The sequence below is a fragment of the Papio anubis genome, chromosome 8 (assembly GCF_008728515.1).
Source record: "Papio anubis isolate 15944 chromosome 8, Panubis1.0, whole genome shotgun sequence".
NCBI classification, from domain to species: Eukaryota; Metazoa; Chordata; class Mammalia; order Primates; family Cercopithecidae; genus Papio; species Papio anubis.
Window position 1 is genome coordinate 120802410 of NC_044983.1, and position 11733 is coordinate 120814142.

The 11733-nt window shown below is 51.0% G+C and overlaps 1 protein-coding gene across 3 annotated transcripts; it reads left to right on the plus strand.

Moving 5' to 3' along the window:
- The first annotated feature begins 1039 nt into the window (after positions 1-1039).
- On the plus strand, positions 1040-9110 carry TRIB1 (tribbles pseudokinase 1). Of its 3 annotated transcripts, none has more exons than XM_003903154.5 (3): positions 1040-1981; positions 4022-4314; positions 6707-9110. In XM_003903154.5, the coding sequence occupies exons 1-3, from the start codon at positions 1622-1624 to the stop codon at positions 7170-7172; spliced, it is 1119 nt and encodes a 372-aa protein (XP_003903203.1). In that variant the 5' UTR covers positions 1040-1621; the 3' UTR covers positions 7173-9110. The 3 variants fall into 3 exon arrangements, with proteins under 3 accessions (XP_003903203.1, XP_021798303.1, XP_009211834.1); XM_021942611.2 differs by lacking the exon at positions 1040-1981 and adding an exon at positions 2017-2850; XM_009213570.3 differs by lacking the exon at positions 1040-1981 and adding an exon at positions 3126-3877.
- The last annotated feature ends 2623 nt before the right edge of the window (positions 9111-11733 follow it).

The following is an 11733-nucleotide window of genomic DNA, read 5'->3' on the forward strand; positions in this document are numbered from 1 at the left end:
GTGGGCCCCTTCCGCCCGCTCCCCACATCCTTTGTTTCCCACCGGCCCTGGCTCAGGAAGCTCTTTCTGCGAGTCACCGCGAAGGGGCGGCCCGGGAGCCTGGAGAAGCTATTTCCGTGCAATCCGGGCGGGCGGCAGGCGCGGGGGGGTTGGGGGGGCGTGGAGGTGGAGGCAGCGCAGAAGGCCCAGTGTTTGCTTTTCTTTCATCCAACAGAAGGTTCTATTTGTGGAAGCGAACAGACGCTGGGGATTAGAGCTGGGAGGGGGCAGGAAAAGAGAGAGAAAAAAAAAGCCACATCCACTACCACGCACAGGTCTTCCCCGGAACTACCGCGTGGGGGTGAATGACTGATTCTGGAATTCATCACCTCCCCATCCCCCTCCTTCCTCCGGCTGCAGCCGGGGCTGGGCGGCGCCCACGGCTCCAACTGGAGCTCCCCAGGCGCTGGGCGGTGGGGGTATCCCCGGGGCGAAAGGCGTCGCCGCGGGGCTGCAGCGGGCGGCGGGTGCACAGAACCGTGGTGCGCGCTCCCGCCTCACGCCCGCAGCCCATTGTGCTTGCTGTGAATGAGGCGCGCGCACCAATCAGCGGTCGCTTCGCTCCCCGCGGCCCCGCCCCTCCCGCCCACTTCCCCGGACCCTTACGTCACGGGAACTTTTCCTCCGCCCCCTCCTTCGGCTTCTCGGCCGAGCTGGGGGCCTGCCGGAGGGCGCGCGCCACCTCCTGCCCAGCCCAGTCCGGGGGGCGTGTGCGCGCGCCCAGGCCGGCCCGGGACGCACCACCTGTGCCCGACCGCGCGCTGCCCCGAGCATCCCCAGCCCTCGGGCCACCCCCATTCCCCCCACCTCCTGTTCTCCCTCCCCTCCCCCAAGTCTCCTCCCTCCGCTCCGGAGACTGCTCGCCGGGCGGCGAGGCCGGAGTCGTCGCAGCCACCTCATTGCACAACCCGGCTTCCCAACTGTTTACACAGCCCGGCCTGTGAGTGTGTGTGTATACAGCGTGAGTCACCGGGAGGCGGAGGAGGTGGAGGAAAAGGAGAAGGAGGAGTGCACTGGCCGGGATCGGTGCGGCGCTCACACTCACTCACAGTCACTCTCTCTGAGCGCGTCTCGCTTGCTCTCCTACACGCCCGGAGCCCAGGAGCGCGCAGGATCCCGAGCGCCGCGAAAAAGTTCCCCCGGCTTTAGCTCGAGACTCATCGCTTTGGGAAGTGCATTTGCTTCGTGGCTCCGCCGAGCCTACTGAATCCTGTCCTCGCGGCTCGGGACCCCGGGATCGCTGGCCGCTGCCGCCGCCGCCTCTGCCTCCCGGACTGTCGGCAGCCTAGGCAACAATAGTGGCGGCCGCCCCCAGCGAGGCTCCGGGAGCCCTTGCCTGCGGGGATCCGGGGACCCAAGCCGGCCTCCGCCCCCCGGACGCACAGCCAGCGTGGTCCCCGCGTGCAACGCGAGCGCCGGGGAGCGGCTCCTGCTTTGCCCCTCGTGGGGGCCGAGCCAAGAGCAGTCTGCAAACTCCATCCCGCCGGCTGGAAGAAGTCGCGGAGCCGGCGCCAAGCCCACAGCGTCTTCCCGCGCGGATCCCGGGACTTAAAAAGCCGGGGCCGCCCCGGCCCAGGACGGGATGCGGGTCGGTCCCGTGCGCTCTGCCATGAGCGGCGCCTCGCAACCCCGCGGCCCGGCCCTGCTGTTCCCAGCCGCCCGAGGCGTCCCGGCCAAACGCCTGCTGGACGCCGACGACGCGGCGGCCGTGGCGGCCAAGTGCCCGCGCCTCTCCGAGTGCTCCAGCCCCCCGGACTACCTCAGCCCCCCCGGCTCGCCCTGCAGCCCGCAGCCCCCACCTGCCGCTCCGGGGACCGGCGGCGGCTCCGGGAGCGCGCCGGGGCCCAGCCGCATCGCCGACTACCTGCTGCTGCCCCTAGCCGAGCGCGAGCATGTGTCCCGGGCGCTGTGCATCCACACTGGCCGCGAGCTGCGCTGCAAGGTAGGCGCTCCCGGGCCAGGACCCGGCTGGGGTCGGGGGCGCAGGACGGGGTAGTAGGCAAAGGTGCTTGGGGTGCGGCCAACGCTTGGGCTGGGCACAGGGCAGATCAGTAGATGGGGTCAGATAAGACGCCATCTGACCAGGTTCACCTTTTTGTGGAGTGAGGGGTTTCCCATGGAGTGGTATAATGGGGGCGCCTAGAGGAAGTGTAGTGTTCAGTGGCCTTCTCTTTCTGTTCCTTTCCTTAGCGCCCAGTGTAGCGCGTGGCGTTCCATATAAGTTGTGGAATTGAAATGGATTCCAGGGCCATGCCATTCCCCTTCTCTCATTCTCCTCGCTCTCCACCCCCCGCCCCCCCCACCCCATGTCCTGGAAGGACGCCCTGCAGTGGGTGCCTCCTAGGAGATTGAAGCAGCTGGCATCTCTCTTGCCGGGTTTGCACGGCACCCGGGCTCAGTTGTAGGTGGTAAGAGCGCTGGAAGACTGTATCCGGCTCCTGCCTTGGGGATTCCGAATTGAATTCGCGCTGGGACTAGAACACGTCCTCCCAAGGGAGCAGTCCCAGAGTCTTCCACCCGAGGCGGAGGAATCTGCTCGGAGTAGAAACGTTGAAAAGCCCACACCGGGCAGGAACCCTCGCTTCGATTCACTTTATTTTCCAGCCAGCGATTTTCCTTTGAACGTAGGGATCCCATCCAGGAGGAGGAGACACAGCTCCTAGAAACAGGATCCGCCGGGTCCTCCTCCTGCGCGGGTAGACGCAGAACACTCCCACAGTCTACTTTATGCGAGCATGACACCCCTGCTTGAGGCACCCCAGAGCACCCTCGGGCTGCTCCTTTTCACCCGAAAGATAGGATCAGCCCCCAGTTAAGTCGCTTCTGGGTTTTCCGCAACTCACCTGACACTCCCAACACCCCGACCGCGTCCCGGGGCTCGCTGCTGCCACCTACTGCCCAACCCGAATGAAATTTCAAACGCTTGATCAAGCCCAGTTTAATAGGGGGAGATAAAACCCTTTTCTTCTCCGTGACTGGGGCTCAGAGCTGTTCTGGGACAAGCATATGTGTGTGGTGGGATGGGGTGGGTGGGAGGAGGGGGCAGCAGGGGATTTTTCTAGCTGGTGCCAGAGCAGCCAGGCCTCTTAGAGGTGGGGTGAGTCTGGCCATTGTGCAACCCCTTCCAGTTCCTCTGAGCAGATAATAGCTGAATCCAGATGGTGACAGCCCGTGTGTCACCGTTTCCAGTTGAGTCTAGGATATGAGTAACTGGACTAAACAAAAGGCCTCTAAAGAGACCAGCCAGCTTCCTAGAAGAGAGGAGATGCTACTCATTTTTAGGGGTGGGGTCGGGTGTGGGGGGTAAACAAACAAATGAAAAACCGATTCGCAGGATCCCCTATCCCTCCTGTGAGAATTGTAACTCAAGGCGGCTTACTTACACTTGAGTCGGACTGTAGGCAGGTTGCTTAAAGCTGCATTGTCCCAGCCTCCCCCTCCAAGTCATCTGTTCCTTCTGATTAATGACAGCTCTGCATGTTCTCTGGCCCCTGCTTCCCCTTGGAGGCTGCAGAGTCACCACATTCTGTGCCCTTTCTGTGCTGAGCACTTTGGGTCTGCAGGAGACACATGCATGTCCAGGGACTGCTTTTCAGCTCCTGGACAGGCCAGGGGCTTCCTTCTATCAACCACTCACTAGTGTGGCCTGCAAACAGGAAAGGGCCACAGATGTTGGGGGGTTTGCTTAGCTCTCAGGAGCTGATGGAAGATGGGAACATGTAAAGGAGACAGTTCTTTCAAATGATCTGTGTGAAAGCGGGTAACCCTTTGGGTATTTGCAAGTCTAGAGCTCTAGGTGTTACTGGTTTTAAAGGTGTCGGGGGCAGCTGGGGCCGAGGTAAGGTGGCAGAGGAAACGGAGTAGGTGAATGGAACTTACATCCTAAGCCCAAAGGTTGAGAACTTCTGCTCAGCTCCCTCAGGGGTTTGGGAGGCTGCCTTTGCTTTTCTAGCCCCCTAAATGGGCCCCCTTCTCTCTGCAGGTGTTTCCCATTAAACACTACCAGGACAAAATCAGGCCTTACATCCAGCTGCCATCGCACAGCAACATTACCGGCATTGTGGAAGTGATCCTTGGGGAAACCAAGGCCTACGTCTTCTTTGAGAAGGACTTTGGGGACATGCACTCCTATGTGCGAAGCCGGAAGAGGCTGCGGGAAGAGGAAGCCGCCCGGCTCTTCAAGCAGATTGTCTCTGCTGTCGCACACTGCCACCAGTCAGCCGTCGTGCTGGGGGACCTGAAGCTTAGGAAGTTCGTCTTCTCCACGGAGGAGAGGTGAGCGGCCGCCATGGCTTCTCCTGTGGCCTTTTGGAACCAAAGTGAAGGTGCAGGTCGTGTAGTTAGGTGCTGTGTGTTGGTGCAAAACAAAGTCAAGGGCTCATATGTCCCAGATTTAGTATTTAGAGCTTCTGTTCCTGAGGAGTCACAGCTAAGGTTGGTTTATTTTACATTCTCTTGGACGGGGTCTGGGGACACCGTGACGCTTCTATGGGATGGCACGTGTTGACAGGGTGCCCTTCCTCTCCTATCCCAGGATCAGGTCCATTGTTGTCAGAAAGGTCAGTCGTCTGGGGTACAAATATTAAACTGCCCTTTACAATATTGCCTTCTGAAGGAAGTGTTCAAACCTTTGCTTATGCCAAGTGTCGTTTTGTACCTGGAAGGTTTCACAGAGCTAGTGAGACTGTCATATATGCAGAATTCCACCCTCTTCTTTCACACAGCATTCCTGTCCCATCCCAGGCTGGTTTCTCTGTAACGTCACATTCTCTGGTGACTTTTTAGACATCTCGTTTGGATCCGTCTTCAGAAAATAGCCACGTTGAATAGAATGGAAGTTGGCTAGGATGGATTGCTAAATATAGATCATAGCTTACCTCATAAAGAACAAGATGAGCTTGATAAGAGAGTAATGAGGCATTAAGATTCAAAGCTGAGGTTTTAGCTAGAGAATTCAGGAAGCCGCATGAGATAGACCACACTTGAGTTTAAGAGCCAGCCACATCCCTTGTGGAAAGATTATGAGCAGTAAGGCTGTAACATTGCAGAGGTGAGAGTGAGTGAGTTTGTTGTAAGAAGTGGGCTTATCTCACCTGTGCATTTTTACCTTTGACTCCAGAGCGTACGAAATTGTACAGGGTTGAGCTGTCATAAAGCATGACTTTGTATCTGACCTTGCAATAATTATTGGAACACACTGATTAGCAAAGAAAAGCAAACTGTTTGCAATGAATAAGTTTCTAATTCCTGGAACATGCTCCTTTGATATGGTGATGCATTTTCTGAAACATGCCTTACACACCTCCTTACTAGCTTTTGAAACCTGCATTGCACAGGCGAATGTCATGGGCATGGGGTTTGGCAACCCGGGGGTTAAGCAATGTCAGGCTGACGCTATTCGTGTAACCAGCACAGGTGCAGGGTTTTAGTGCTGTAGCAGCCAATCAGGGGCAGACAGTGTGGGTTGAGTCATATTTTCCGTTTACAGAACCAATGGGTATTTTACATAACGACAGGGAGGTCACGCTGAGGACATACTGAAGTTAGCACATGTATACTACACTCCAGGGAACAGGAAGGCAGGAAAAAAAAATACCAGACCTTTGAGAGGAAAAGGAATTGACCCATCAGCCAGTACCAAATGTTTGCGTTTAACTTCATAAGTGACTTACTGAAACAGGGCTATTTCAGAGAAGCAGGCAGAGACAGGGTGTCACCGGATATTGGAGCTTCCCTACCACATGGCTTTAGGCTTTGGGGGATCCAGGAGACTTGGGTGGCTGGTTCTGAATAAGGAGGCACCTGCAGCTTCATAAGAGAGCCTTTGACTGAAGGTTTTTTAGACTTTAGTTGCTACCTGAACAGAAACCCCCCTGTAGAGTGAATATGCTCACATGTTGATGTGCCATCCCACTGGGGAGTGTGTGTCCCTATGTAAGAATTTCAGAGGCCCTGCATCACTGAAATCCATCAGCCACTTTTGCTTGCTCATATAACCTCTCTGTCCATGCAAAGTGTTCTTTGCAATTAAACACCCCAATACATGTAATTAACATTTCTTGCAACTTTCCCACCCTAATTGTCGCAGCCTGGGCCCAGGTGGACAAAGTTTGCTCCCTGTGCATGTATCAGTGCGGACACCAGCGCTGATGACCTGTGTGTAATAGCAGTGACTTTGGGCTCCGTGTTGTGTAATGCAGTGTGGGTCCAGGTAGCCCTGGCAGTCATAAGAGAGAAGACGGGCTTGTAGGATGTGCAGGCCCTCCCTGAAGACGTAGGATATGCTGCTCTTCCCTGATAGCTTTTGTAGAGAATGCAGCATTTCCCTGAGACAGGCTCCCAGTTCTGCAATGGGAACTTAGTACGTTGCGTAACTCCTATTAGGATATCTCTTGTAAGCTCTAGCATTATGAATACTATTTGGGGCTTTGCATCATACCCTCCACCCCAGGCGCTCTGTCGATACTTTGCAAACATTTATTGCAGTTTGTGTAGGTTTGTGAAATCACGAGTCCTCGGTAGTTGCAGGGCACTGCTTACTGGACAAAGGGGTAAATAGCATTCCTGGAGCCTTTGCTGTTAGTGCCTGTGGGCGCTGTTATTGGGAAGGCTTTGTTTTTCATAGCAGCTGGTGTGGAAATAATGGCTTGGTTCCTCTCTCTTGCAGAACCCAGCTCAGACTAGAAAGTCTAGAAGACACACACATAATCAAGGGGGAAGATGATGCGCTGTCAGACAAACATGGCTGCCCAGCCTACGTGAGCCCCGAGATCCTCAACACCACCGGGACGTACTCCGGAAAGGCTGCGGACGTTTGGAGCCTAGGGGTGATGCTTTACACGCTTCTGGTTGGACGATACCCCTTCCATGACTCAGACCCCAGTGCCCTTTTCTCCAAAATTCGACGTGGACAGTTCTGCATTCCTGAACACATTTCCCCCAAAGCCAGGTGCCTCATTCGCAGCCTCTTGAGACGGGAGCCCTCCGAGAGACTCACTGCCCCCGAGATCCTGCTGCACCCCTGGTTTGAGTCTGTCTTGGAACCTGGGTACATCGACTCAGAAATAGGAACTTCAGACCAGATCGTTCCAGAGTACCAGGAGGACAGTGACATTAGTTCCTTCTTCTGCTAATCCCCAAAACCTCAGAAACCTCATAATTCTTACACCTGGCATTTCCATTTCTAAAGATGGACAGGCCCTTTGGCGTGGTACCAACCAGACAATGACTGCATCAGGATGAAAGCTGCTGAACTCGGCATGGCGCCTCCTCTTCTCTGTTGGGATGAGTGACTTTATTGATTTGAGCAGCATACGCTGTGATTGGCTGCCCTGCAAAGTTGTTTCCCTTAAGGAATCCTCACCAACTATCTCTGCTGGATTTGGGAGTTCCGCATCTTTTGTGGAGGGCAAAGAGTATGGACATCTTACACCCGGTGGTCAAGTGTGTAATAAACTTGAGCATTCGAATGGGAGAAAAAGCAAATCGCACAATGACATATTTTGGGCAATAACCGTATTTTTAACAGGGTGACAAATTGGGCCAATAAATCTGCCATCTTTGAACTCACCTTTGGTAGCTAGACACGTTACCACAGCTTCTCTGATGGGAAAGTTCCTTTTTTGGCTTAACACTCACCTTTTCTTCACACTCACATTTACCAATGACTCTGCTCCGTTTTTGGAGCAGACTTTTAAGTTGCTCAGGAGCCTGACGGAACCATGAACCCAGACTCTCCTCTGTTTCCTGCCAAGACCTCATCTGCACTAATGCCTTCTCCCTGACCTTGACACTTTCCCTCTTTAGCGATAAAAGCACTTACCAGCCGAACGTGGAACAGTATCACAAAAGATCCCATCTCCCAACGATTTCAGAACTCTGAACTCAGACAGAGAGACTCCAGATTTTAAAAAATAATTTGAGTGCTTGGAAACTATTAGCTTTTTAAGTTCCTTCCAAATACGTTAGTACCTACCCTTTACTTTTCCCCCAAGACCATCTCAGGGTGGAGCATTCTGTCTAGAAGAAGAAGGATAAGGAGGCTCCCACCCATCTCTCCCAAGAGCAGACATTAAACATCTTTGTGCTTTGAAGAGAGTGAATTTTGGATAGTCTTGTGATTCTCAGACTAACTTCTAGAATTATACTTCAACCCCTCCCAGATATGGTCCGCCTCTGGCATTGTGTGTGCATCTGCGGTTTTGCATGATGGGTTGTTAATATTTCAAATGTGTGGTTTATGAATACGTCTGTATAATCGGCTTCTGGAGTGAAACAGCAAACCCCAAATCTTCGAAGTTGGAAGGAACTTTAAAAATCATCCGGTCCAATCTCTTTCCTCTTTCCGCCACCTCCCAAGGCAGAAATCCCCTCTTCAGCTGCTTTTGTAGGTGGGAATCCAGCCTCTGTTAGGTATGTCCAGGGATGGAAACTTACTCCCCTACAAAAGATAGAGCTTAATGGAGAAATTGCAACTTTCATTAAAAAAACAAGTTCAGATGAAATATCAGTAACTGTCTTGGACAGTGCTGAAATCAGGTGGTTAAACGGGTAAACAAAATATACTGTATTTTGATAAATGGCACAAAAACAGGCAGTCATCTTTAAGGGCTACGCCTAGGCAAACTACTAACATGCATTGTGAGAATGCCGTGTATACCTCACGTACTGTGTACTTTGTACATATATTTTACCTTTTATACCTATGTTCGGTTTTGTTTTGTTGTGTTGTGTTCTGGCTTTGAGGCTTGTTTCGTTGTCTGTGTCTGTCTGAATAACCTGCGTGTCTAAAACCACGTGAAATGTGAATGATTATTGGCAATATTACCTTGACAGAATCATGGGACTTTGAGAAGAGGGAGGACAGAGGCCTCTGTCGCACTAACGCTCTCGTGGTTGCTCGACTGTTGTATCTGTGATACATTATCCGACTAAGGACTCTGGGCTGGCAGGGGCTTCTGCCGGGAAAGCTAGAAACACTAGGTTCTTCCTGTACATACGTGTATATATGTCAACAGTGAGATGGCTGTTTCTGACTCGTAGAGAAATTTTAATAAACCTGGTTTCGTAAATAGGTGTGGTGAATTTCTTTTGAGTTCAATCTGCTTTGCCTTTTGAAATTTCATGCAGAGGTTGCAAAGGTCTCTGGCCTCGGGGCTTATAGTCTAGTTGGGGGTGGATAGCAAGGGGAAGGTGGAAAAGTAGAGATGATGAGGATCGTGGATGACCTTTGGCAGACTTGAACCCATTTGCTTTTTTCGTTTCGGTGGGCAAATTTATTCTGATGGATGAAGCCCACTGGGTGACACCAAGTTGTTGCGTACTTTGGGTTGAATTTAGACTCAGGAAACATTCTTTATTTTTCATACTCTTTCATAGCAGAATCAGAATCAAGAAATGTTTGAAGATGAGCATTCATAAATTAACCTTGAGTTGTACAAATCAGCTTGTCTTTTTTTTGGGCCATGGACCCTTGAGAATTTGTTAAAGCTATGGCCGCTCCTGAGAACAGTGTCACATGTATAAAACAAAATGTTGTTATTGCAGAGGTTCACACAGATCTCTGAAGGCATCATGGGACTTCCGATTGTGAACCAATCCCCCTTCATTAGACTTAATTAAAATGGCTAAGCAAGCCATTTTCTTTTTTTTTCCTTTTTTTTATTTTTTGAGACGGAGTCTCGCTCTATTGTCCAGGCTGGAGTGCAGTGACGCAATCTTGGCTCACTGCAATCTCTGTCTCCCAGGTTCAAGTGATTCTCCTGCCTCAGCCTCCTGAGTAGCTGGGACTACAGGCGCACACCAGCACACCCAGCTAATTTTTGTATTTTTAGTAGAGATGGGGTTTCACCATATTGGCCAGGCTGGTCTTGAACTCCCGACCTCGTGATCTACCTACCTCGCCTCCTAAAGTGCTGGGATTACAGGCGCGAGCCACTGCGTCCCGCCAAGCAAGGCATTTTCTTTCTTTTACTTTTTTCTTTTTATAAGTGTGAAAATGGAAATGGAAGCAAGGAAAATACTAAGGTGACATTAATTTGAATCACAAAAGTAGAGAAAGGAAAAGGTTTTTTTTTTATTGAGTTTATAGCTTAACTATTTATAGCTTCACTTCAGAATCTAGTCTAAATGAAGTAAATTTGCATCCAGATTGATTTTTAAAAATACTTCATATTGTAAAGTGTAACAGCAGAAAAATGCACATATAAGTGTGTAGCTCAGTGAATTTTCACAAACAACACACAGCCATAACCACTAGATCTAGAAAGCAAAACACCGGGAGGGCCTCAGGAACCTCTGCTTGCCTCTTTTAATTTTTGCCTGGTGCCTGCTCTAAGCGTAACCACCATGGGATGGAATTTTAATTCTAACCTGTATAAGTTAGAATAAGGACCAGCTCATCAACTCTGGACTCACACGAAGAGGCGGACAGAAGTTAGCGATGACACAATTGCCCTTTTTTAGGACTCAGGCTGAGATCACCCAGGAAAGCAGACATATGACACTGAAGTTAGAGCAGCTCAGGCCTTGTGACCCAGGAACTTAAGAAATGTAAAAATTATCTCAAAGCAACGTGGGAAATGGCCAAAAACGCCTGGGTAGCTTAGGAACTCGGAAGTTGGGGGTTGGTCTCTGGCCATCCCCTGAATAGGACCTTAAGCCCCAAAGTTCCTGAAGCAGGCCTCACAACAGACCTTGTTCCCTGCTCCAGTGAACCCAGATGAGGTTCAGCGTGACTTGTTGGGCATTCAGGATGCTAATACTTTGGACTTCACCGAGGTTTTAATCTAAGGATTTCAAAACTCCTTGCAAGCAATTAAGGTTATAACACCCCTTTGTACTGTTGTTGCATGCACCAGATGGACAGAAATATGGGTCAGGATTGGCTGGGATGACATGTGATACCACAAATCCATACATTTAATCTCTTCTAAGGTTGGAACAAATCTGGGGCAATTGCAACCAGTTAGATTATATAAGGTCAGAATGAGTGTGCTGAAAAGCTGGCTGCTTTTATTTTCCCTTGTGTCCTCAACACACTTGTCATTTGAGGAAGTCATCCAAGTAACATCTCAATAGCCTTTTATTCATGTCACATTTTCTGGAAGTTTCTTCTCTTCTCCTCAGGGAGTCACAGCACATGAGTGAAACAGGCGAGTCAAATATTTCCCTGAAGTTGAAAAAAACTCAGGCTCAAATGTCTTTCAGTAGCTACTCAGGAGTAAGCAGCTCAGAGCTGGGATATGAACTTTGGTTTTTGGACTCCATGCCCAATGTTGTTGCTCTGTCTACACACCACCACATAACATCTCCTGGTAAGAATAATGATGAGAGAAAGTGGTTCAAGACAAACACAAAAACTGAATTTTTAGCTCCACAAACGTCTTCAAATGACCCAGCATGTCAATTATAAATGTGTAGGCATTATGGAAGACGAGCAATCCATTATTCATTCAACAAACATTTACTGGGCACCTACCATGTGCCAGACATTGTGGTAGACCCTTGGGAAATAGATGACTGAGGCTCAGTTCTGGCTCACTGAATGGGAAGCTCCAAGAAGTCAGGGACTGTGACAGTCTTGTTCTCCCTTGACTCCTCAGTACCAGCAAAGTGCCTTCCACAAGAAATTTGTCAAAGCCAACGTGGGCCAGGTGTGGTGCCTCACACCTGTAATCTCAGCACTAGCACTTT